This window comes from Halictus rubicundus, chromosome 11 (genome assembly GCF_050948215.1).
Source record: "Halictus rubicundus isolate RS-2024b chromosome 11, iyHalRubi1_principal, whole genome shotgun sequence".
NCBI classification, from domain to species: Eukaryota; Metazoa; Arthropoda; class Insecta; order Hymenoptera; family Halictidae; genus Halictus; species Halictus rubicundus.
Window position 1 is genome coordinate 14,381,710 of NC_135159.1, and position 27,671 is coordinate 14,409,380.

Consider the following 27,671-nt stretch of genomic DNA (forward strand, 5'->3'; position numbering starts at 1 on the left):
ACGCCCAGGAGACGGGTAGGTGCTCTTCTTAACCCCAGGACACCTCCACCAAGTAACCAGAAGCGCCTGTGTTGCCTCGTTAACGTCGCTGTTTCGCTGACTCGTTGACAAGACTCGCTCTGTCAAGCATTTAGGTGACTTCGGTACTCCGAGGGTTGACGAGAATGACAGGGGATGATGTTTGCGAGAAGAAGACCGGTTGTTAGAAAGTGGTGAGAATTATTCGGGAGATCACTGTAGCAGCATTTTGTTGAAGAGTGACGTCTGATCTTTAGGGTTTTGGAGACAATGACTTAGGTCCTTTGGGAGTTATTATCGGTGATGTGATTTATTAAAGGGTGGTCTATATTGGTGAGGGGAATTATTGTAGCATCTTGCTGAAGAGCGACGTCTAATCTTGAAGATTTGAGAGAATAGCTAATGGATAAATAATTGTAGAACAATCTCTCGGGAGAGCAGAATTTAAAATAAAAATTACTGTCGTGGGGATGACGTGTACTTTCTGTATTTTCTATCATTGAACTAGTTCAGAGTAGCAAGTCAATAATTTTATTAATTCAGAAGACGAACGCCAAAAGATGTATGTACAAAATATCCTGAAGTGGGTACAAGTTTCAACCATGAATGGCCGTACTATATTTTTGTACCCTTACGTAGTTCCATTAATTATTTATGGAATATCAGGAAATCTATAACCGTACATATCCTATGTCATTTTTTAGGGTTAACAGCCTATTACTGCAGTGCTTTATATTATTAGACTATTTATTTTGATGTGCTTTGAGGATACACGAAAATCGATACACACTGCAACGATGGAATTATTGCGGTGACATTTGACCTTGATGTTTGATAATCATTTGTGGTGGCGGATATTCTGATGGGGTAAGGTGGTCCCTCGTTCCCCACAACACGGCGATCCATTAACCCTCCGAACCGCCTCCTGGTGGGGGATGAAACCGGTTCGTGCCACCCCTAGGGTTGTCGCACCCCAATTCGGTAGCCCGTCGATCTCCTCGCCGCTCATTCGCCCCTGATCACCTTGTTTACCGTTGTATTATCCAGAATTCTCGTTTGGCTCATTTGTTATTCTCTCGTTTGACGATTATAGTCCAATTCCTCTCTGCCTTCAGTTCGGACAACACGCGGATACACTCTCCATGGCAGAGAATTTATGTTACCCTAACACTTTTGTGTGTCATCCAATAATCACCTCGAGGCTCATGGTATCCTGATACCGGTAGGTTACCAATAGCGAAGCAATCTGTTTCCAGATTAATCCTGGGGTCCTGTATAGAGTGTTGCTAACTGGATTCGAGCGATTTGTATTGTTCAGTATACACGAGGAATAGAGAAAGCGACGAAATGCTTGCCGGCAACGTAAACGCTCTTCCATCATGTATAAGATGGAAGAGCGGTAGCATTACGAGGGGTAGATATGAATATTAATTACATTGTGGGTGACACTGTACAGGCGGCCATCATCCGGCAGGAGGTGTGCCCTTGTAGGCCGAATAAAAGGGACTAAAAACCCTTTGCTGAATCCCAGCTTCCAGGGCTGGTGTATTCACTAGGAACAATACCTAGGGATTTTACAAAGTACTAAAGATTATTGCAAAACATTATAGGAGCGATATAAAAATTGTGAGAATGGCGGAGAATGTTTCGGGGCCCGAGAAAAAATTCACAGGCCGTGCAAAAATATTCTACAACCCAGGACATTGCAAGGTAGACGGAAAAATGTCTCAGGGTCTTGAACAAAAATTATAGAACCCGGGAAAAAATTGCGGAGCATCCAGAGAAAATGCGGGGCCGAGGAAAAATATTGTAGGGCATAGAAAACAATGCGTACAGTCTAAAAAAAATTGTGACTGCAGAAATAAAAAAACAATTCACAGGCCGTGCAAAAATATTCTACAGCCCAGAAGGACATTGCGAGGTAAACGACAAAATATCTCAGCGTCTTAAACAATAATTATAGAACCCGGGAAAAAATTGCGGAGCCTCCAGAGAAAATGCGGGGCCGAGGAAAAATATTGTAGGGCATAGAAAACAATGTGTACAGTCTAAAAGAAAATTGTGACTGCAGAAATAAATTGTAGGGTTGTCGAAGACCTTGGGTCCAGACATAAATCACTGGATCCGTGAACGAAAAATTGCGGGTTCCCCCAGGAAAAGTGGTAGGGTCACCGAACGACGTCCGAAAAATGTCGCAGGCCCCAGGGACAAATAAAATAATGTCGATCGATAGTGTCAGTCTCATCGCTAAACAGCGTCTTCGATCGGCGCGTTCCGAACCCCGTCGCGTTCCTCTGCAGGATGTTATCCTGTGAAAAAAGCGTGGGTGGAATCCCGACGAGGCGAACCCTTTCTCTCCAACTCCGTTCTCGGCGCATTCCAGGCTCGGCCTTGGGTCGATGGCAGAGAGGCATAGTCGGAGAGAGGGAGAGAGAGAGAGAGAGAGAGTGAGTCTCGGCGCATAAGGGTCTCTGTATACTTGCCGGAGCCGGCGTTAGTATGAATACTACCGCGTTTTCCTGCTTCATATTAGCCGGGACCGTCGCTGGCAACCTGAGAAGGCGCTCGAGATGCTCGCAACAAAAGCTAAGACCCGCACACAGCGGGGGTTCGCTACCTAACTCTCGAACAGTTTACTCCCCTCTACACCCCGGGGATGCCTATGCATCCGCTGAGAGCTGGGCAAGCCGTTGGGCATCCGTTTTCGGCCGCCCGACACGGGTCGCCGGCACCGGCGGCCGCCAACTGGCAGAGGCCGCGTGGCATCGGCCGCCGGTGCCACCACAGCATCCGCCTCACAATCCATGTTCGAAGTAGAGAAAAGAATATTGTTCATCTGAGTTGTAATGTTAAGAAGTAATGGTTCAAACTATAATCTAATTTAACGATGGAACGATGAAAATCAGCTTCACAAATCAATTTTAGCATAGTTAAATTATATCTTATATCTTATAAGTGATTATATAAGTCAAAACTCCGGAGAACAAGTTTAAAATGATTAGAATTCATTGGTTTGCAAGGTGTGTTCGAAAGCTGGTGGAAATAGTGGAAAATTGGAAAAGTGGAAATATACGTATAACATTTGGTTCGCAAGCATCTACGGTTGTAAATCTTAGTACGCTAACGGTGTACAAGGTTCCGCATGTGCTGCATTCGGCTGGCTTAAAAATTACGAAAGTGCTGGGTACAATCGGAAGGATTTTTGATTTATGACGTCCATGGTCGGTAGGTCGTCGACAGGGATTTTCATACCTGGCCTTGGTCGCGTGCTTGTCGCGTCGTACGTAAGGTCTTACGACGCAACCCAAAAAAAACCATTTTAATGTCGCCATTCTTTCAGTGCCACCATTTTTGGGGAGTCTATCGTTAGATCTGCCTATGCCCATCTCAGCCGCGCCCGCAGTCCCAGTGTTTTGGCTTCGACGTAACACGCAACATAGTATGTGTGACCGCTGTAGCCAATATCTCGACTATAGCCGAAAGTACGTGTGAAACGAGGCCTGTCCCTTGCACTCTGATCCAATCGGCCGCGCATTCGTACCTATGCTCTGACCAACGAGACCGAGGCAATGAAGCACCCAGCGTGCGTCCTTTGCTAATTGTCTTGCAAGGGTAACTTCAACTCTGTCGCACTCGAGCGCTTATGTTTACGTCTACTGTCTCGTCTCATTGGACAAGATATAGATACGCCATCGCATTCCTGCCCGGGAACCTTGCATCTAATCATCTTTAAGTCATTATGGACAAGAATTCAGAAGTTTTCCATGTACATTTTTTCGTGTCGTAAGACAAAACGATGCAATTTATGTGGAATTAATTCTTCTTATTCTACAAATTATCATGTGATTGAGTCCTGAGGATTTCTTCCACTTTCACTTGGACCACAACATATTTCAATGTCATCAAAATTCGAGACATAGTCCCCCAAAAATGATCGAATTCACAAGGCATGATCCCCTTCCTAACGTGGATACTTCCTTAAAAAAAAACAACTATTCTCGTTTTTACAATATATGTACAATTTAGGTTAATATATAAGGATGTGTGATGCTGTTTCACGAAGAGGCAGGTACGGTTCCTATTTCCATAATGTTGTAGAGGAGGGATACCGATAGTTTACCTAAGGAGCTGTAGAGCCCCGAGAAACCTTTTTTTTTTTTTGTGCCACGCACAGCAGGGAACTGTCAACGCGGTCTCGAAAGGCCATCTGGTAATGATCAGCCGCTTGCTCGGCCGACGGGCAACGGCGGCCGGTGGGATCGCTCTAACGCCGGGACGGCGGCGCCCGTTTTACGACAGATAATCGGTAACACGGCATTTGGACCTATAGTCCCCACGTAAAACCCTCCGGTCCCGGCAAGTATACAGAGACCCTAAATTTTCCCGGCATTCCGTTTTCCTCCCAAGTCCGGCTTTCTTCATCCCGAAGGGCTGCCGCCGCGAAACGACAGTTTCCGAAGAACGGGACGACGGAACAGAGCAACATGAGTCCCTAAGGACTCGCGTCGTCCACGATCCCAACAACACGCCGGTACACCTTCTCTTCGGGGATACTCGCCTGCTTCGAATATGTGAATATATTTTATTCAACCCTTTCCCTCGGGCACGGGATTAAATTATTTCTGTCGCGGGGTTGCGGACGGTCCCTGTCCCATTGTATCGAGCGGGTAGCCTAGCAGCCCGCAACACGACCAACACCGTCCAACGTTCGAGGCGGCTTCCAGCACGGTTCCAGGCTTTCGAAAATACCAGTCGGGGCTGCGCCGGTTGCGCGGGGACTGCGCAGGAATTTGGTGCGACCACCAGCTTGCTCCTGCTCGCCTGGGATCAGGGGATCAAACCAATAGACTGCCGATAGCCCCTTCGGTTATTGGAACGATCGGAACCCGCCTGCCACCTCCTCCAGAAGCCTGTTTGAGTTCTTAGCCGAGACTTGGCCGCCACGCGGTTCCAGCTCTTCTAGGCGGATCCTCGCCTGTTCCTCGGTCGAGTTATGACGCTATCGATCTGACGCGTTAATGGACAGTTTTGACACGCTGCGATTACCCGACGAGACCGGCTCCCGCCCTCTTAGCATCAGCTCCTCGAACTCCTACCGGCAAGCGAGCATCCTCGGCCACGCTTAATCACCACCGGCAATTTACATAGCAAATTTTTCTGGCGGCCAGAGGCTGTCTTCCTTTCAACCGATAATTAGTCGAGACTTTTTCGGGATCTTTTCCAAAGACCCAAATAAAAACTCGATGTCATCGTTGTCCCTCCTCCCACCACCCCGGGTTTTCGAGTGAACGACCGACGAATATTAGGACACCTCTTGCCGAGTTATGCTAGCCCTCTCGCGATGTGTGACTCGAAGCACTTGAACGACTAACCCTTTCCTTCGGGCCGAGACTCGCGGCCGTTCTCGTTCTCATATGTGTAAGCAACCGGCGCAACGGGTTTCGGCTGTTCTCGTGGACAGGTCCCCCGGGAATCGTTCGACGGCTTCTTACCACGGTTTCTTTCGCGGCTCGTAAAAGTCTTGACTGCGTCGGCGTCTATCAGGAGCGACGCATCGGGGACACGCACGTTTTTCTCGTTCGGGAACGATAGGAAAGTTCGGTTTTCCCGGCGGACTCATGCTGCTCTGGTAACACCGGAAGGCGCCGATTGATTGGAAACCCCACGCAGGATTCCACCTGATCCGTCGCCGACCACAACCTGCCTATGACGTCCTGGTGTCAAAAAAAGTTTTCCGAGCTTTTTTTTTCACTCACGGAGAGACCCCGCTTCCGGCCGAGAGATTCTGCACGGGGAGTCTCTTCAGGATCGAAGGGTGTGAGCAATAATTTGTTTCATTGCTCGTTGGGAGGGATGATTTCAGGGACGGTAGATTGTTGTTGGATTTAGTTGGCGAATTGTCCAGTAATTTTTTAATGGACCAGCTTGAAGTGCAGTTCAGGGGAGGCTCGAGAAGCCTTGGGAGTGGGTCGATCGAACAGCATAATGAGTTATAACGATTCCTCGCGAACAAAGAGAAGTCGAGGAAATTCCTAGGGAGACATAGGTTGCCAGGCGGTCACGCTGTTTCTCCTTTGTGTCGTGGGAGGGGCGAGGACAGATTCAGACCTGTCTCTGTTCAGTTCGTTCTCAAACGAAGAGAGCCAATACGCTGAAGAAACAGAATTGAAGAGTTTTATTGCGAGACAGAAATATTCGGTTGGAAATTGTCGAAGTTGTTCTCACTTGGTGAAAAAAAAATCGGACGACAACCCGGGCTTCTTTCGAAGCCTGAAACCTCTGCTTTCATCACCGTTAATTGTGATACATTTTCTAAAGATGTGAAGCATTCAGGCCTCGAAAAACGAAACATTTCTTCCGACCTAAAATATTTCTACATATTTTCTTTTTCATGTTATACGTACGAAAATGGGGCGATTTACTCGTACAATGCTGAAGTAAACAAACAAACAAATTTAATAATGTAAGAAATATTTTTAATAATGATACAGCAACTTTTAGTGTCGCCTTACAGTGGCCATTCGAGTGCTAAGGGTCAAAGATATCAACACTAGAACTACCCGACCAGTAAAAATGAGACTGGTTCTCCTAATTTTCTCTTTTACAATTACTGAAATTGTACAAATGTTTTGCTCTTCATTGAAGCACATATTACAATAAAAGTTGTATGAAGTCTGAATGGGCACAGTCTTGGCACTGTCACAAAGCAATATATAATACGTCAGTCGCATTTATTGCTCGGTAGTTCTTAACCCTTTGCACTCGCGTGGTGACTCTAAAGCGCCACTAGAAATTGTTGTGGCACTACTTCAAAGAAATCACAAGAAATATTACAAAATATTTGTTACATTACAAAATTTGTATTCAATAGATTACTAAACATTCAAATACTATATGTGGAAATCAGTTTGGTACGAATCAAATGAAAATATTCCAAGACGGAAGCAAAAATCTAGTTTCAGAATGAAAATAGCGCCGAGTGCAAAGGGTTAAAAATGGGGTGCGCTGTGAAACACAGTCCTTCCGGTTGTCCTGGCTCGACGAGAGGGGGACTGTCAGCAGGGTGGCAGCGTAGGAGGTGGCGAAAGTCGGCCAGAATTAGCAGAGCGGTAGTCATAAAGGGTGAGCAAATGCCGATTGACCTCCTCGCGGCTCTGTCCGCCGGGTAGAGTTTCTATGAATGTTCCGTCGCCGCCCACAACCCTTTCTCGCTTCTCGGCGTCCGTCTCCTACGAATTCCCGGCGAATTGCGTGGAGCAATCGTGGGGCCAAGGGGATACAGGCGATTCGTATCCGTGGCTCGATGATGTCTCGCCGCCGGAGAGGGACTTCCACCGACAAAGGATAGACAAAGGGGCGGGCGGACGAGGAGAGGAACGACGACGACCTCGAAGCTCGAGATTCTCCGACGTTATAACTTCCTGGTCGCTGTCACCGCATTCCTTTTATGCAGAGTCGCTCGAGCGGAACGAAGCTATTAGATTTCGTTTGATGCCTGCCTCTCGGCGACATCTGCGCCCCCTGCATCGACAAATTATTATTATTATTATATATCGTTTATTTTAAAGTGTTAAAATAAAGTTAAACTAATTTAAAGTTAAACTTATTTAACAGCTAGGTCATTAGCGACCACATCGATTACAATTGAATATAAAAGAGAAGGTTACACTTAATATTTACATTGTGGTGTTTATTTTAAAGGGGTCGCACTAACAGGTAGGTCATTAGCGACCACGTGGATTACAATTGAATACAGAAGAGAAGGTTACGGTTAATATTTGCATTGTGGTGCGGTAGAGCAAAAAACAAATTTACAACAGTTTATATATATCAATGTATTTAAAAATAAGAGGGACGTTTAATTTGGGCGTCTGCTTACGGCATAATTAGACTACGTTCACGAGGTTCGTTGGCGACAACGATTTTTGGCGGTGGTGAAATTCAGGAAATGACCTATGAAAATAATCAGGTGCTGAAAAATGGCATCAATAGGTGTCCCAGGTTCTTTATCAGGTTCGGCAATTAATAGTAATGGCTTAAAAATATATAAAGCCTAGAAAATAATTGGAGGGCTCGTGATTTAATGATAAGACTTACAAACAAAATTCCAGGGTTGATTAGAATCACCATGGGGTACGGGGGAAGGCCATAGGGAATTTTAAAAAATTGTAGGATTGACGAAGGGCACTGTAAGGTCAGAGAAAAGTTAACAGGACCTGCAAAAACGATTTTAGGGCTCGTGCAAAAATTATCGTCAAGCAAAGATGTTGTTCGGTGCAAGTAAACGTTATTCGAGCCAGGGGAAAATAAACAAAATTATTTACGCGCACAGGCATCTTTATAACTACAACAATGACAGAATAAAGAAGCTCGGATGATTCATGCTGCATTTTCCGTTAGTTCCAGCGTCCTTGAAGAGGTCCATCGCCGTTCAGCAATGGCTGCCCTAGTAGTAAAGTAGACACTTTACGGTAGTTTTACACGCTTAAGTACCATTTCCTGTCGGTACGGATGCGCTGATTTTTTTGGAGGTGGGTGGATACAGTGATCAGTTATTATCTATCAAGGGCAAGGTACAGGGGTGCAAAGATTGTGTCATTCGAGTCGTCGCGAGCGACACCGACGTGATCGATCGTGACGAGTGATCCCGCGTATGCTGCCCTGTTACGGCACCCCAAGATTCTTTTGTTCTCTGCCAATTGCAGCTGATCCGGCCCCCCTTTGTCCGTGGCTCGGGCGTCCATCCGACGACATTGCTGCAGCCTCATATTATCCTGTAACGTAGAGGAGGCGCTCCATTGTCCTCAGCTTTCTTGGTCTGCCTCAAGTCGGCAATCCCGAACGATATCGACGCGACGACGCGCGACGTTTCTCCTCGAGCTCGCATCATCATCATCATCATCGGTCTCCACGGTTGGGTGTCTCATATCGCCGAGGCTATCAGCTCTTCCCGCCAGGTTTTCAAACGGGCGCCACGTGACCCGCGAATCGTCTTACATAGTGCACACACATAGTCCGCTTCTCAGACGGTTCTTTCTAAATGCTAACTCCACCGCGATCATTCACTCCTTGCACCGGGTTTCTGCAAATTACTCTTCGCCTCTGACGTCCTGATACTTAACGGCTCTGCCTGCTGTCATCGATAATTGATTTCCTAGGCGTACAGACCCTACGGACCCTGTACACCCTACAGCACGCACTATAGCTATAGCGTACGTTAACAGTGAGCAGAGGTACAGGGACTGGGAACGACGACTGAAGAATTGTTTCCTGAATTAATTCGATGAAATTAGGGTAATTTTGTAGGTAGCAGAATGGTCTAGAAAATTAGGCGATCCTGAGATTGATTTTGTGAATCCTGAGAATAATTGAACCTCTGAGACTGGAAATATAAGACAATTTTAGAGATTGAATGAGTCTCGAAGCGATTCGCTTCCATTTTGTCGTGTTTTACAGGTCCGCGGAATCCGGTGCAGAGAAATGGCGGCAGGTTTCTCAGCGACCGGGAATTAAAAGGCGGCGCACGCGTCCGCCTACTGCGCAACCATGCTGCCCTGTTACCGTTGACATCTGCGCGATTTATCTTTCTTCAGCCAGGACAAATTGAATTTACTCGGCGCGCCGCGAGGGGCTTGTCCGCCTGCCATCTTCTGTGTCTGTCTAGCGAGAGAGGGCGACCATGGCCACGCCATGGTCTCCTGATGGTGCGTGTGCTCGCACTATAAAAACAAAATCGCCCGGACAAGCGAAACAAGGGACTAGTGCGTGCACACGCAGAGGACAGCTGCTGAGACCTCTGTGTAAGACGCGTTTTACGTCCACAAGGCCATTTTAGTTTCCTCTTCATCGACAAGGGGTACGCACGCGTGCGCAACAGTGCGTCCATGGGAAACGGTGAAAGCACCGGCAGTTCTACGTCGGAGAAAATTGAAAATTCAATTTCCCTGCCGGGGACATTCAGAATAATTCCTTCACGACATAGTTGCCAATCAATTTGTAATTAATTCAACAGCACAAATAAATGTATGCGTATAAAATCATGTGCTGTATCAGACAGTGCTAAAGTCTCTAGGATTATATTTTACCGAGTAATTTTCTAAGAAATTTTGTTGAGACCACTGTCGGTGTCTGAGAGGTTCGAACAGCGCTGGCGTATTGATTCGCAGCGCCATCGATGTCGATGGTCGCCGGTCGTCTCCAGGAGACCAGAAAGTCTTCGTGAGATTCTAGACATGTCTCCGACTCATGCTGCCCTGGTATAGCTCGTGTCTACTCGTCTCTGTCCGTACGACAAGCGAGCATAATTTACGAGGTCTCTGAACCTCCCGCGGCTGCCGCCCTGGTATTCGGGAATGAGGAACTAAAGCGAGGAATGCGACTGTAAAATGGAAAGAAGGAACGGCGAAGCGGGCATGCCGGCATGGTCGAACGCTATAGTACTCTCTCAGCGTGGAATCTTTCGGACACTGTCCGCTCGACCACTCGTTCACTCATTTTTTAACGATTTAGACCTGCCACATTATATATACAAAGATTGCACTTAATTGTACTTTAGGTTCCAAGGAAATGCAATAATACCTAAAATTGTAGGGCCTAGAAAAAATGTAGGCTCAACAAAAATAATGTTAGGACATGGGAAAGCAAAATGTAAGGCCTACAGAAACAATGGTCAATTTTTTTATTGTTATGTGCTTGTGTGTCATTTGTTTGACCTAGGATTGGGTTCTGATATTGTATGTATCTTAGCTTGCAGCTTACACTGAAGCCATAACAATACAGAGGTCAGTCATCTGTATGTACGGTTATTGTTTATGTCAGTGTGAATTGAGCTTGAAGCTTGTTTTCACGACTTTTAGATTTGAATGGCTGTTTTAGTTTTTAGAAATGCATGGTGAGCTTGTTCCGGTGTAGGCACGCACCGAAGCAGAACTATAGGGCCCTCCAAGGAGCCCATGGTTTCCTAATACTGTTGACATCCAGGCGATTTGTCTTGTTTCCCCACCAGGCAAACGCATTTTATGGCATGTTTTATGTGTCCTCGGCCAATGGCGAGCCCGCCCATTTCCTCTTTAACGTCCCCATCCCGGGGAACCACCGCGTTCCTCGAACTTCATCGCTGCCATGGTATCCTGATGCCACAATATTCCAAACTCTCGGAAAAAAAGTGCTCGGTAAATTTCTCTCGATTTTTACCACGCACACAGACGACGCCCCTCTTCGTATTCACGATCATAATGCACTCGTGGAAAGTATGCACGCATCGTTTATTCCACGAGTTTATTATGCGATCGATCCATCGGACGGAGAAGCGCGTGCGAAAATGGCCTCCATTGTCCACCGGACTGATTTAAATAAAAAAATTAATATTCTCTGCGAAATTTTATAATTTATATAATTCATGTTTAATTATTCCAAGCACTCGTTGGTTATTATCTTCTGAGTTACCGGGACGGTGTATCTTGTTATTCCAACAATGGCTCGACGAGGAAGCGGAGATTGTTAATGTTGAAAATTATATTCCGCTAATGGTATTGATTATCTGCGCGGTATGTTAATGCGTGTGATCACCCACATTGTCAAGCGCGCGGTTATGAGCCACTGTGCTCATGGTTTCCTGGTCGCATCTTCCGGAAGTCGACGGAAAAAAATTCTGGGTGGTATGGGTCGAGGGTACATTGACATTTGCCGTGGCTGAATCCTCCCTTCGCACAGCCAGCTAATTATCCCCTCCATTAAAGCACGACTTTCCTCTTTTCTTCCTTCCGGTAAATGATCGGACGCCATTGAAAATTCTCCGGTCACCCCACGCAGTCAATCTACCTCATCAAATTATGATTATGCTATTACAATGAACAATATTTATTTACAAAATACGTTAACTAAACAGCACTTCCTTAAACTTAATCAATACTCTATCTTCGAGAAATGTTCCCCACAATTTTATTGTCAATTCAATGGTACTATTAATGGTCACTAATTTGTTAAATATGCGTCTAATTAACATAATAACATATTTATGTAAACTTGTATTTTAATATCAGTGTATGATTATTGCTGGTAGTTGGATTTTTATTAATCAGCGGGCACATCGAGCGAAAGTGTTTCGTTTTGTATAGAGCGGGTGTGTAATTGTTGTGGAATTGTTTTGGGGGCTTAATGGCGACTTAAAGACACCTCCAAGGACACAGCCTCGCGTTGTAAACACGACACGCTGAGCTGAACACAAACTTTGCCAACAGGATCCCATGAAACCGAGCGGGAGAACCGCCGAAAATTGAATGGAACGTCCTTGAGGAACAAGAGAACCCTTTTATGGAAGAACGAGGATTGTTGGTCCCTAAAGGGCATACGCCTACGCACTTTTACTAGGAAACCATGAGGAATCGACTGGTTGTATCTTGTGGCAGCCCTTTGAGAATCCTCCCGAAGGATTTCAGACACAACATTCCCTTCTGGACTCTTGCAATAACAATCATGTCAACAATATCACCCCTATCCCCACTTTTAGCACCTGTGTCACCAACCTGTGACCATTTTACCATAAAACACCCCAAACATCTAATTTTATAATTTTTTCTTGTGAGTAGACAAAATAATTAACGTGTGAAAAATAATCAAAAAATGTTTCTCTGTCAACGAAATGAAGAGCTAAATTTTTCTAAAGCCGAGGTGTTTTTCTACATCGAGGTTGTTGTTGGTTTTAATGGTTTATATGGTAATTATGAAAACCAGTGGCTGGTGTGACAAATTTTATTTCATTTTTTGCTAGGAGTTAGTACCTGTTGTATTAAAAATCGCCGAGAAATTATTCTCCGTCGACAGGGTACAGTGCTAAATTTTTTGTTAAGCTTTCATCGAGATCGCAGTCAGATTTAATGGTTTGTAGGACAATTTAAAAAAAATAACAGGAGCGACGAATTTTCCTTTGCGTCGGGTGTCACTGTCGCCAGAAGTCCCTTGGGCGTGTCTTCGAACCAGAAAAAACCAATCGCATTGGCATGATCTCCTAGTCTGTGTCACCAGCATACTTCCCCTTCAGTATTGCCTAACAATTCCAATTAAGGGCAACGGGACGTGCGCGTTACGTTTGCTTTACCCTCTGGGGACATTTCACAAAGGGCCGAGTTCACAGGATGTTAGAAGAGTATCGTAAGTATATTAGGGACAGACATGTGTGGTCAGTGCACGCCGGTGGTCCCTACCAGTAGGGCCATGGAGCAATGGCCGTTGCCAAAATATGGCGCTCCGACGGGCCAACGTTCTCAATTGAAACAAAACAGAACAACAAATAAATCTTTCCGACAAAAATTATACCACACTTTCTTCACTGAATCGATTTTATTCCAATTTCCATGGAATTAAAATAACAAATGATAAAGGACACTGTTATTGACGATGGCAAATTTTTTATTTATATTCTTATGAATATTTATCCTGGCAAGATTCTTGGTGCACTCAGGTTTTGAAGTTCTCGGGAAGATCGCATTAACGTTCTTCAATATATTTTTAACCAATTTCCTAGTCTCTGAGAATGAACAACCGGAAGAGGAAGTTCCTCAGACCAGAGACAGAACACCTGCCTTGTGGCTTCGTCGTTTTCATGTTTCCCTGCTGAAAAATCGTGTTCACTTTGAACTACTCTTCTTTTTTCTTCCACTACCGTCCCCCATGCACACAACACGCGCTCACTGTCCACGTAATTACACAACGGCATTAATTATAATTAAAAAAAAAAGTTTACGAACTCGACTCACCAGGAAAACAGATTACCGAGCAATTAACTCATTTTTAAAGCAATAATTAATGGACTGTGGAACTTCGTGTGACTATGCAAAAATATTTATGAGATAAGAACACGAGGAATGTTGGGTAATGCAGTTTTCAGTGACTTTGATGTCTGCCAATGCGATTAGAATGCGAGGTAAGATTATATTTGATTAAATAAAGAGTTGGTGTGCGGAATTGAGGGAATTTCGTGAATATTTGTGGTTTAATGAGCAAGTGTGACCAGCGACACCTGTGAAATGCGGTTCGCGACATCAGACGGACACGTGTCGGTACCGGGAATAGGATTGCAGAAGGTGAAGGAAGAAGGACGATACTTCCGAGGGAGGCCACCGGCTTCTGAAGACCAAATAATTAATTAATTATGCTTCCAAGAAACTTTACAACCAATAATTAATCATTCAACTCGCTAAAAAGACTTAGCTAGTTTATTTTTGTTTTGATTTGATTAAAAACTAAAAATCTTCAATTAAATTAATCCTAGTGAAACGCAAGCACATGACCTTGGTTCTACGTTTCAGTCGGAACAGAAATATGCGTATCGTTGAGATAATAATTTCATGTATGCTGTTGTTGCAACGTCAATTATATATTTTTGTAGCTTCGTTTCGTAATAGAATTCCGAGCTACGTCTTTCGCCGAACGAAAGAAGTCCGAAGTACGAATACAATTAGTGCTAACGCTGACTATTACAGATTAGGGGCAAAGTAGAAACTTCGGAATAAAAGTCGTAGGTCAACACGATATCTGAAACTCGGTTATCGAGTACGTGTGAAAAATGATAAGAATTGTAATGGAAGGAACTGATAACAGGCTTGAAAACTCGTGTGAAATATTTCACGACGAACCTCTTGCCACGACGATGTGATTTCCTAGCTCATATTTTAAAGAATACTTCCAAACGCAATCATTTTTCAACAATCTAGTCCACGAGGGTACAATCCAGCACAATCAATAAAAATTGTCTGCCAATAGTCCAGAAAAATATGCAAAAAATTTAGGATAATCAATAACATTTGTTAATCAATAACGTTTGAAACGGAAATGTGTAGATAAAGTTTAAAATAGTAGAAAGACTAAAACAATTTTTTAAAAAACTCTATATTATCAAGATTACATTAAAAATGCTAATAGGAAAAATTAACTTCTATATGGCTCCCGTTCTTTGAAATTAACGCACTCTTTACCTCAGTTTACAGACAACAATTTTTACATTAGCATCACAAATTCACACTTTCAATAAAAGAATGTAATAACTGTAAAGTTATATGGATAACGCCAATGCGATTCGTACGTGCGAGCGATCGATAAAAAAATGTAGGAAGCATAGAAGAAGTAATAATAAAAGCTAATACTGGTTGGCATTTCGTGAAAGTAGTGTCTCAGAGCTTCATTATTGATGATGAAGAGAATTTAGAAAGTGGATGGTCGAAAGTTAATTGAACAGGAGGGAGGTGTTCCTTGCGGGATGGCTCCGCCATTTTGCATCCGCAGGGACACCCGCAGGATACCGTGGGCACGAATACGCGCGTAAGTGAATGGGGATTCGATAGGGCAATGTAACAGGGTAGCAGGGGTTAGAAGGAGTGTCTCAAGGGTCCTGAAGGCCCCTTCGGCATCGAACGAAGCGGGATCAGCTTGGCCGCCATCTTCCCGCGAGCCTAACACGCGCGAACGCCTCCCCATCATCATCACGGTCACCTTGACGCACCGTTTGTGTACAAACAATTACTATTTTCACGAACCGTCGCGTCGAATTCATCGAGTTTTCTAGAATTCATTCAATCATTATCGATTTTACACGAACATCCAATGTTTCCACATCAAAATCGTCAATCGTCCGTCGCGGATTATTTGTTATTAGTATTAAATAATTTTAAACAATTTTTCTGCAAGCTCCAGTTGAAGTCCTCGGGGACTACCGAAAAGTAATTCTTATTACTACAATTAAAAGAAACTCTGAAGAATATTGTAAACATAAAGACTAAATAATCATTTAGCATTGTAATATGAGTAATATTAACCTGACAATAATTAAAAATAAACTAAAATAGAATGAGCCTCGTATCAAGCGGTGGTAAGGGTGAGAAACAAGAAATAGCACAGCCGGGTGCAACCCTCACCTCAACAGACATAATTAAAAATATTAAATAATTCCAGAATAATTAACAAAATGAATATTGACAACTCGAATGATGCTGATGTTATTTTAGACGTAACAGTGCCCCATAAAAAGATTCCGATGTCCATGAAACCGTCCAGAAAGAGTATGCTGCAGGCATGGGGTGGTGTGACGATCACGGGACGTTTTGACACCACGTGACAAGGGGTGTCATTCATACTTTTCACGGTAATCACGATGCAACACTCGTACGGTTCAAGTAGCAAGGACTCAGGATACACGAGGAGCTGTTCGAACACGTTTAGGGTGATTTTGCAACATCCCCTGAGCAAACACGAGACACATCTTAGGGGTGTTCGCCATCAGGAACGTATGTTGACGAAGGAGGAGAATTTCCACGGGGTTGAAATGGCGATGGGGGATGCTGGGGGTACACTGTTCTCGGCTTACGAGGGTAACTGTGCCAGAACGAACCCCCATTGTGCCTTCTATTGATCCAGGACACTCGAGCCACACGCACGCCGATCGATAGACCGCTGTTCTCTCACGCACACTCGCTTAGGGCTGGCACACCTCTAGGAACTCATGCTTCCACCCTGATCGCTGCAATCCCTTCTCGCAATTTTTTAAAATTGTGGAAACGTGCCAGCTAAAACTTGACACACCGAAAAGTAATAAAACGGGACAGACAAGATCAAGGTTATTCGGGTTGTCCTTGATAACATATTGCAAGGTCAAGGTCATCCACTAATATAATCATTCATCGGAAGCAGCAGGTCCTGAGGAGATTAATATAGATACTGACTATGCCAAATAAAGTAGCAAAATGTACAGCAGCGTTAACAAAAATGCTACTTTAACACGTTGACTGCCACGTCACCCAAATGTGGGTGACGGAATTATTTGTCCAGGTTTTAAAATGAATGTTTACGTTAATATATTCATCCTACCAAATTTGGTTAGGATCTGTAAAATGAAAGAAGGTTGGGTGTCTACTCAATATCATACATTTGATTTTTCAATTTCTATTTCATTAAGAAACGTACTTTGATTTTTTGGAATTTTTAAGGTTTCCAGTTTGGCAGTCAACGTGTTAATTAACAATTCTGACACTAGTAGTTGAAATAATAAATAAAATAGGCTCCCTTCGCCCGGTGTATTTCTACCCAACCATTGAAGATCGCAGAGGGCTTCAAACCACGTCCAACACAAGCAGACATTTTCAATCTCGTGGAGCGCGTACACAGAGGCGCGGCGACTCGGCAGTCGATTAAACGACCCCGCACAGTCGGCTCGCCTTTGATCGGTCTTAATTAGCCGCGAATTAGGGCGGCGAGTGGTACGGCAGCGTACGTTCCGCACGGTTTGTGAAAAAGGGGGCCGGACGGGATTCCGTGAACCAGTCGAGGGCGACAGGCCTGTGGAAAAAGGGCCTTTTCAGAACGCGAGGAGCATGCGGCCCATCCGGTTCCTTGAAGAGGCTCTCTCTATTCAGGACCGGTCCCCGGCTTCCCGTGACTTTGTCGCCGCAAACTGGCGAGAACAACGAGAAACGTGGAATCGAAGTGGGGCTAAACGCCTGATAAAGCTGTCCCGACGGGAGCAGCAGTGCTCTTGAGTGATTAGTATGCGGTGGTTAACCGATCGGTGAACCCGCGACGAGTGGCCCGTGACTCTGAACCCTCCACGAATTGCTGCAAACGTAATCCCATCGAGAAATCCTGACCTCTGTTTCTTTTGGACACTTCAAAAAAGTTGACTCCGGCTGCAGCAGAACCTTGAAGAGTAACCAAAGTGTTTGTTTGGATCTGTTGGTGCTGAAGGTGTCACTAGATTTTTTTCCATTTTTCCATGGAGGCTGGGACACCCCATAAGTGACCCGTGATGTTCATTTTTTGATTGAGGCTGTTTGGAGATCGGTAGAGTTGTTCAATCTGCAACAGACATGGACCGATTCAATGATTTATAAGAACAGAACGGATACAGATATTCACAAGCGGTTCGGGCCAGTTTGTAGCGACAGGTTTAAAGTATATTTACAAAAAGTTTCAAATCTGTAACCCCCTCAGTTCCAATTTTACAGCGCAATTTGTCGCAATTATCCAACTCTTGCACAACCCCCTACCCCCAATCAAACATCAACCACGTCTCCACAGACCGGTTCAAAACACCTCCAACAATCTCAAACCGATTCTTTCCAGATCTCTGTAGCACAATTGAAAGCCTGATCGCAATAAACTGAAGATTCAACGACAGGGGATTCCCAGAAAGCAGACGTTGCGACACAGTCTCCTCCACGGAGATCTGTAGAATCGTCGCGCAAAATAGCAAACAACAGGAAAACAAAATAAGCGATAGCGAGCGTGGTCGTATTTAGCCAGATAGGATCCCTGAGGATCGCTGGATGACTCAGAGACCGCTGACCTCGTGAGCAGGTCCGTTTAACAAGATCAAGGTCGTGGGCACATTGAAAAAAGACGATAGACGTTGGAAAGAAAGGATTACGTTCGTAGACCGGACAACTTATTTTCTGTTCCGACTCTTGACCGCCGGACAGCGATACCGGCGACGCGTCCGAGGCTCTCGTTTATTTTGCAACGGCCAACGCTATCGGCGTTTACGTCAATCGATTTTTTTCTAACATTTTTGCCGACTCCCGCATGCCAGGGATCGAGAGTCAAATAACAAACCGAGGATCGTGGTCCGTTATACGAGGAACTACCAGCAGGCTGGTCGTAGTTCTGAAGAGATCATGAAGAAGAAGAAAGCGTCCTCGAAAATGGTCATGCTAGCTGTGAAGCTCGAGTGAAACCTGATGACTACCGAGGCTTGCTAGGTCTAGGTTAAGTGACTGACTCTGTTCCTGTTTCCGTGAAGCTGTGTACGTGTGTGCGCGGTCTTTGAATTCTTGCTGGCCAAAATGTTTCTCAACCAGACTATGCTGATTTTCGCGTACACCGCGAATATGATAGCCACCTTGCCCAAGAATTCGAGCTTGCAGACTGACAGTGGACACAAGAAGCAGAATGTGATTACCACCACTTTGTCACCTGAGGAGGAGGAGAATCGATTCGACTTGGAGGACAGTGAGTGACTTTCAAACTCGACCTTTTTCTAGATATTTTTTTATAACATTTTTCGTGTTCTCTTTGACCGAGCCAATCGGTTGTTTCGAGTCTGTAATATCTAGCTAAAATATTTATTTAATACTAGCCTAGAAATTCACCGAAAATTTTGCATCAGTTTTTGACGAAAATTAAATATTGACGAGAGAGCGAAGCAATTTTAATTTTCATGGTGCTTCGACTGTTTTAATTTTTCGGAGAGGTCCTACAGTCTCCGGTGAATAAATTTATTTATTCCTAGCCCTTTGAGGACAGACACCACCCTTGTATTAATTCTGAGATTATACTGCGATAAGGATGGAGTAATGTTGTTTTTACGAGTGTTTTGATTTTTATGCGAGGAAAACAGAGTTGATTTATATGGAAAATCGAAGAATTCCGGGGCGTGTGACGTATCTATCTCGACGGGACACCACGGTGTATCATTATTTACAGTAGATCAGCGGTTCAACAACGCGCAACGAATTGCCATGTTCGCCCAGGGGTTATCTGTTGCGTTACTGTTATCTCTGCAGACTGCATTCTATCAGTTCCTCGAACACCGCGCGCAGTGTTTAGTCTTCGTGTTGGGATTATGATTTACGGTTCTCGAACGCACGTGACTGTCGATTCGGGACACGTTTCTCCCAAGGGAATTACATCACTGAACATGATTGCACTGTCTGGGCTAAGGTTGAACGGTGGCAGAGTCCAGAAATCCTACAAACAGAAAAATAGAAAAATATTAGTGTGATACAATTTCAAAAAATTTTGTTAATGGAACAGTGCAAGATTCAGATTTAATTCTTTGGAGCTATTGCAATATCTATGACTTGATTTTGTGCGGACAATATCTATGACTTGATTTAATCTTTTGGAACAATCGAAGCTCTCAAGATTTTTTAATATTGATTGTGGTGGGACTTGCAGCTTCCAAACACTTTTTAAATCGGCATAACACAAATTGAGATTTAATCTTTTGGAACAATTGAAGCTCTCATGATTTTTTAGTGTTGATCGTGGTGGGATTAGTAGCTTCCAAAAATTTTTGAAATCGGCATAACACAAAAATTTAATTGAGATTTAATGTTTTGGAACAATTGAAGCTCTCCAAATTTTTTAGTGTTGATCGTGGTGGGATTTGCAGCTTCCAAAAATGTTTTAAATAGAAGAGTACACAAATTTGACAGACAATTAATTTTTTGAGGCAATTGAAACTGTTGTGATTTTTTAGCGTCGATTGTGGTGGGACCCTGTTGAGATTAATTGGCGTTTTGTTCAGATTGGTACATGTGGAGATGCTTCGAGCCTTATGGTTGTTTCTACATCGGTCCACCATGGTCTGGCGACAACCGACCGGTGTCCACATTCCCAGCCAGACCGGACAGCATCAACCCCCGTTACCTGTTCTACACTCGGGACAATCCGGGACAGTTGCACGAGCTGAAGATCGACAAAAACGAGACGATACTGCAGGCAGCCATCAGGAAGAACGAGAACTTCTACCTCATAATTCATGGGTTCCTGGATAACGGCGATAAGTCATGGGTCCTGGTAGTTAATTTATTGATTGGCGCCTGGACACTGCTCTCGAACAGAAACTCCAAAATCTTCATTCAAAAGTCCACTCACACCCTTATAGTGCCCTGAAAATGAAATTTTATAACAGACTCATAAAATTATATTCGAAATTTAGTGTCCATTTTACACTTGTAAAATTATTTCGAATTACTCTGAATTCAGTAGAAATTAATTTTAGAGCTTGTCGAATGAATTAATACCTTTTAAAAAAATTTTAAAATGGGCACTGCGACAGAATCAGCGGAATGTGTGTACCAGAAGGGGATAAACAATATTTAGTGTCCACGTCTGCGAATATTTGCCTCATACGTGTTCGTCGTTTCTTTGCAGAGGACAATGAAGGAGCTGCACTTGAGAGAGGACTGCAACGTGGTGATTGTCAATTGGATTGCCGGAGCAGGACCTCCCTATACACAGGCTGTTGCCAATACGAGACTGGTTGGCGCGATGACAGCCCGATTAGCATCCCAGCTGGTCAAAATCGGGGGAGTGGATCCAGCCAGGATGCACTGCATTGGGCACAGCCTCGGTGCACACACTTGTGGATACGTTGGGTACACACTGAAGCACAATTACAATATTGTTCTTGGCAGAATCACCGGTGAGTTGACAATCGTTGCCTCTTTGTGTGAGACAAGTTTTATGGAGCTTATTGTTAGCTAAACATTTTCATTCTGACAATTATTATGCTGAAGTTGCTGACAATTTTGGGTCAATAAGATCCTGGGATAATTTCCATGAACCACCAACTACCTATAATTAGAATCACTGCATAATTTTACAATTACTAAATATTTTGACCACATAAAAAATAATTCTGGACCTCCCCAACATCAACAGGGCATAGCAGATGCAATTCGGAAAATTGTGCAGGGCGTTTAAAAAACAGAAATAAATTTTCCAAAGGCTGTCTCGTGGTAGACAATGCCCGAAACGAGAAATCTCGGACTAATTTTTCTGCGCACGGTGCAGCAGCGTCTCGTGCGACCACGCATTTTGAGCCAGGCTGTAGAAACAGTGAAATTGAAGACAAATTCCGCTGAACCTTGAAACCACGAGCCCCGCCGAATAAAGTACGTAGTCCCCGGCAGCAGAATCGTCCGGAAACGTACGAAGATAGCCGATCGAATCAGAAAAGATCAGGGGAACAGTTGAAGGAGGAGAAGCACCGCCGAAAAACAGCGGCCGCCATTTTACTTGGGGACGCGTAAGGCGACGTGCTTCTCAACGGGCTCCGAGGTCCTTCTGAAAATCCGCAGGACAGCCAAAAACGAAAACGATTAACACCCCTCACTCTACATTCAACCTGAATTCCCAAGGACAGAACAGCATTACCAAAAAACCAAGCTATCATCCGAGAATAATTAAACTACAAATACGAATTAGCATTTTTGAGGAGTAATTAATTCAGACAGCAATTGAAGTCTAGCATAGAAAGATGGAAATACGATAGACATATGTTTAATCGAGAATTAAAAATTTGAGTTTTTCTGGTGACTGGATGAACGGTGGTTGGCAAATTGCGAAGACCCTAACGATGAGAACCCTTTTCCATTTCTGATCAATTCCCATCGATGTTGCTACGCCTGGGCCAATCGGATTTGGCCGAGTCGATGTTACGTAAGCTATCGATCCCATCGGGAATTACCAGGATACTAGAACGCCACGGAAGCTAGTCCCCTGTAACGGAAAAATGGTTGTTGGCGAGGCAGGGTGAGAGAGAGAGATCAGGATGATTAAAGACCTCCTGTGGGCTAGCCTGGTTGTCGACTCGACGTGCCAGAGTGCAGAATGGTCGATTCCTGGCTGCTGGGTGGGACATTTATCGACAGAGGAGAAAAGGAGCCCTCTGACGACGCCCTTAAACCCGCCCGAAGACAAGATCCAGTAAACAACTGGAATAAGCGAACACGAAGCACCAAGAAGTGGCAACAGGGCCCATGGCGTCGCCATGCTAGGTCCTGGAGCGGATAACCTTCAACCCTAGCATTCACCAGCTACCCTGATCGAGATACACCACTCGCGATTAGGCTACGCTCCTGAATCCAGAAATTCTTCACAGCATGTCCCATACCTGAAAAGATGAAATTTCTCTTCATGATTATTTAAATCCCTGCAGATACTTTGATTATTTCAGACAATTTATATTACCGATTTCTACAGATATTTTCATTAACAGTTTAGAACCGTTTAGAAATTTTTTATAGGAAGTCACTAGATGGTTCCAAATGTAAAGATTTTTGGGGAAATTGTTGAACAAACTTATTGGACAATGTTTGAATCAATTCATTAGGTGGAAGAATTGCTTGGTAAAGTGACTTAACATAATTGCAGGGTAATGTCAGCTTGCTGGTAGAGTTGCATAATATAAATGTGGAATGAGAAATGAAGCTTGGATAGAATAAGTATACCACGAATGATCAGCGAAGCCAAACCAAGCAAGTTATGCGATCTATCGTTATTATGTAGGCTAGCGTTCCATTATTTCCTGATGCACCAGGAACAGACGGCTTTGATCTGATTCGTGCACACAGGAAAATGTAAAGCTACCGTCACGTGTGCGGTAACGATCGCTTTCCTCTCGCGGAGGCTTTTAATTTATTGTCTTGCCAGACCGAAAAATCGTTTCCGCTTTTGCGCAATGTCGATGCAATTGCTGCGCTTCGCGCGCGTTACACAGAGGGACGTGTGGTAATTGTTACGTGACGATTGTGTGATATGAGTAACTCGATCGGGAGTGCCGAGATTCAACAACTGGTTTCAAGGGGCAACGAACATCTCGGCAACCACAACTATTCCGGCTCGTGTCGCTCATAAAAATAAACGTAACTTTCCTCGGCAATTTTTGTCAGAGGGTAAGAGAAACTTTACGGAATTATTCTGTCTTGCATTTTAACGGCATATCTGCGGATTTTGCGCGTTTATAATAAATATGAGCAAGAAAAAGAAATTTCCTGATCCTCGATGGACTGGAAAAAAAAATCGTGGGTCAAATGTGACCCAGCCACCGAGGACTGCCAAGCAAACAGATGGAAAATAATTTGAGAAAATAAAGCTTCGGTGCTCGTTCGAGATAATGTGGCGTGCTTGTGACTGACGGAGAAAGGCTGAAAAATTGTCAGAATGTAAAATGGATGATTGAGGGGAAAGGGAAAGGGGGGATTGAATGAATGTAGCGGCGTTGCAGCAACGGGTTAAGCGAAGCATCTCACGTCTCGTTTCGTTTTCCTGTCAAAAGGCCTCGATCCGGCGGAGCCGCATTTCAGCAACACGTCGACTATGGTGCGGCTCGACCCGACGGACGCCACATTCGTCACGGCCATCCATACCGATTGCAATCCGTTTATCAGCGGCGGCCTCGGGATCACCCAACCCGTCGCGCATATCGATTTCTATCCGAACGGCGGCCGCAATCAGCCAGGTTGCAACGAGGGTGTTCTCAATTCCATCACCTTGGAACGTGGGAGCTTCATTCGAGGTGAGACTGCTATCTTCTTTCCCATCCTCTGATTCTTTTACGCCCCACAGTGATGGGACCGATTGGATTAAATCCAATTCAGTTAGATCCCACTGAACTAGGTCCAATTGTATTAGGTCCAATTGCGATGGGTCCCATTGGGTCAAGGGCCAAGCAAGGTTAGGCGCAATTATGTCCAAATTGTGTTAGGTCCCATTGAGCTAAGTCCAATTGTGTTAGGTCCAACTGCATTATGTCCAGATTGTGTTGGTCCCATTGAGCTGAGTCCAACAGGATTAAGTCCAATTGTGTTAGGTTCAATTGGATTAAGTCGGATTGAGTTAGGTCCCATTGAGCCAGGTCCAATAGTGATGGGTCCAATCTTGCTAGGTTCAATTGGATTGAGTCCAATCGAGTTAGGTCCGATTGAGCTAAGTCCAATAGGATTAAGACCAATTGTGGTGGGTCCAATTGGGTTGAGTCCGATTGAGTTAGGTCCCATTGAGCTAAGTGCAATAGAATTAAGCCCAATTGAGTTAGGTCCCATTGAGCGAAGTCCAATTGTGTTGGGTCCAACTGCATTAAGTCCAGCCGTGTTAGGTCCCATCGAGCCAGGTCCCAGTAGTGATGGGTCCGAATATGTTGGATCGCAAGACGTCATCTCAGCTTCTCCTTTCAGGAATAAAGCGATTCCTCGGCTGCAACCACATCCGCAGCTACGAGTACTTCATAGAAAGCGTGAACACAGCCTGCCCGTTCGTGGCAGTCCCTTGCTCCTCCTGGGAGAGGTTCCAAGAAGGTGGCTGCTTCGATTGCGTCAACCAATACTGTCCTAGGTTCGGATTGGACGCTCAACCAGGAAACTATCATGCCTCCGTTTACCTAATGACGGGGAAGGACAAGCCGTTTTGCAGTTAGTATCAGGTGCACCGGTGAGTAATACACTATCTTCTCGCAAATTGAATATTCCTTTAACAGTCGTGCAATATTCTACGCAATTACGGCTAGAGAACACGATGCTCTTCAACTCTATTGCTAGCTTATTGAGAAGATAGTGGATTGTTCATTGCTAGAGCTGATTATGTGGGGGCATTCATTACACTTGATTGATCACGAAGTGTCTAGGAAGAACTATCACTTCCCTGAATCGTTGGAAAAATCCAGAATGAAGATGCTGACCGTATTCGTGCTCCCCAATCTTATCCTTCTACGGAATCTTCATTATGAACTGATCGACTGGCCCGTATACAAGTCCCAAATGAGTTTGATGATCATCAGAAAATAGATCCAAGCGGATACAGCAACTTCAGAGTACCTTCAGGGAGGGTCCCACGTTCTCTCAGAAATTTCGTGACAATCTAGTGTGCCAAAGCACCCATGTCAATCCAGAGATACCGTGAGCTTAGTAATTGTTTGAATGTCTGTAGAGGGCCATTATAGGGTGACGATCAACATCTCCAAGACGAACGAGAGCCTGGACCACGGCGGAGAGGTCGGCACGTTCGTGATCCTCGTGATCGGCGAAAACGGCAAGGCCACGGAGAAGATGGAGCTGAGTCCGTACTCGAAGTATTACGAGCCAGGTACCACTCACACGGTGGTGCTGCCAGGTGAGGTGGTCGGCAAGCCGGAAGCGGTCGAAATCTCCTGGAAGTACCAGACCTCGGTGTTCAATCCGCTCACCTGGAGGCTACTGCACACCCCGCGTGTCTACATCGACTCGTTGACCGTCGACAGTCTGGAGTTCTCTCACAGGTACGCAACAAATTATACCGTGCCGAGAAATTACCGCGCGATCCTTCCGGGTCGATAAAGCAGTCAGGCCCCGTGTTAAGGTCCGTTAGGACAAGGGAACCCACTGTGAATTTAGTGCCACTTCCGGACCACGTATAAACAATAATGATACTTGCGAAGTCGATCCGTACGTGTCCCGGGTTTCGACGACGCCTGACAAGGAGCCGAATTCCTGCCACGATGAGATGTAACGTCGCCTAACCGATGGGCCTAGGAGTTTAACGACACGATTTGTTTCAGCGTCACGGTGTGCCCGGGCGTGAAAAAGAGTCTGATGGCGAACGAGCCGAGGATCTTGACGACGGAGAACTGCAGGGACGATGACACCAACGGTGTCGGCACGGAGACTGCGAAGCTCGCACGACGTAGAGGCTGACGACTTCAAATATGATACTGATCGGTGGACTGTGGATATTTATGCCGAACGAAAATTGCCGTGTTCAATTCTGAAAGGCGGTAGCCGAATAAAGATTAATTCAGTAACGAAACTTATATATATATATATATTCTTTCGATTAATTGTTCTACTGATTTGAATCGCATCAGTTGGTAATCGCATGAAGTCCATAATGCACTGATTGGAAATGTACCTTGGGTCCTGAACTGGATCCCTGATCAGGTATTAAACGAAAGAGAGAGGCACTGAAACAATGCCACCGCTGAGGACAATGAAGACCAACTAGGATCATAGCAACGATAGTCATTGAAAGTGTAGCGTAGGTTATAAGCTAAGAAATGATATAGTCTGATAGACGCATCCCCCGCTGCTTTCACTGTACGCCTCACCTTCACTTGCCTAACAAGTCACACGTGAATCTATAATAGGTTTGTGCCAACAAGAATACTGAAATGGAATGGTTCGATAATTCCATGTGGAGGTGGGAGCGACCTTGAGCAGTCAATTCATTTTACTGTAACTCGTCGTACTAGGCATTGAACAAAATGCTGTTACAATTTCCTCATTGTTACTTTTGTATGATCTGACTGTAGGAAAATATACTGTACTTTTTCTATTATAGGATCTTTGTGTGCAAACGATTTATCCTGAATCTTATAGCAGCGCTTCAGAGGGCCTAGGGACTGTGGGGCCTAAGCCTAGACGCTATTGGGGCAGGGCTGAACCCTATTAGGGCGGAGCACGATTCCATTAGGGCGGCGCTGGGTCCTATTGGGGCGGAGCATGGCTCCATTATGGTAGGGCTGGGTCCTATTGGGGCGGAGCATGGTTCCATTAGGGCGGGCCTGGGTCCTATTGGGGCGGAGCATGGCTCCATTAAGGCGGAGCTGGGTCCTATTGGGGCGGAGCATGGCTCCATTAGGGCGGGACTGGCTCCTATTGGGGCGGAGCATGGCTCCATTAGGGCGGAGCTGGGTCCTATTGGGGCGGAGCATGGCTCCATTTTAGGGCGGGGCTGGGTCCTATTGGGGCGGAGCATGGCTCATTAGGGCGGAGCATGGCTCCATTAGGGCGGGGCTGGGTCCTATTGGGGCGGAGCATGGCTCCATTAGGGCGGAGCTGGGTCCTATTGGGGCGGAGCATGGCTCCATTTTAGGGCGGGGCTGGGTCCTATTGGGGCGGAACATGGCTCCATTAGGGCGGGACTGGGTCCTATTAGAGCGGTGCTCTGCTATTAGGCTGCGTTCATTCCAGCTTCTATTAAGCTCGGTTACACTAAGTCGAACGTACCTTAACAAACCTCCCCACCAGGTCACAGATTTCACTTCTGACTCGCCCACGTAGGAAAAATGCCATAGAGAACGGAACAGCGGATCTGCTCCGTATACAATGGACGGCTCGCCGTCTATGCTT

The 27,671-nt window shown here is 45.0% G+C and overlaps 2 protein-coding genes across 3 annotated transcripts in view; both read left to right on the forward strand.

Moving 5' to 3' along the window:
- LOC143359218 (uncharacterized) overlaps positions 1 to 27,671 on the forward strand; it is a 79,025-nt gene that overhangs the window by 7,447 nt on the left and 43,907 nt on the right. The gene's annotated exons all lie outside the window — the stretch shown is intronic.
- On the forward strand, positions 17,549 to 26,882 carry LOC143358516 (pancreatic lipase-related protein 2). Of its 2 annotated transcripts, XM_076795685.1 has the most exons (8): positions 17,550 to 17,750; positions 18,127 to 19,011; positions 20,312 to 20,583; positions 20,941 to 21,211; positions 23,849 to 24,088; positions 24,747 to 24,980; positions 25,495 to 25,822; positions 26,102 to 26,882. In XM_076795685.1, exons 2-8 carry the CDS (start codon positions 18,846 to 18,848, stop codon positions 26,235 to 26,237), a joined length of 1,647 nt encoding a protein of 548 aa, XP_076651800.1. In that variant the 5' UTR covers positions 17,550 to 17,750; positions 18,127 to 18,845; the 3' UTR covers positions 26,238 to 26,882. The 2 variants fall into 2 exon arrangements, with proteins under 2 accessions (XP_076651801.1, XP_076651800.1); XM_076795686.1 differs by having other exon boundaries at positions 17,549 to 19,011; positions 20,312 to 20,577.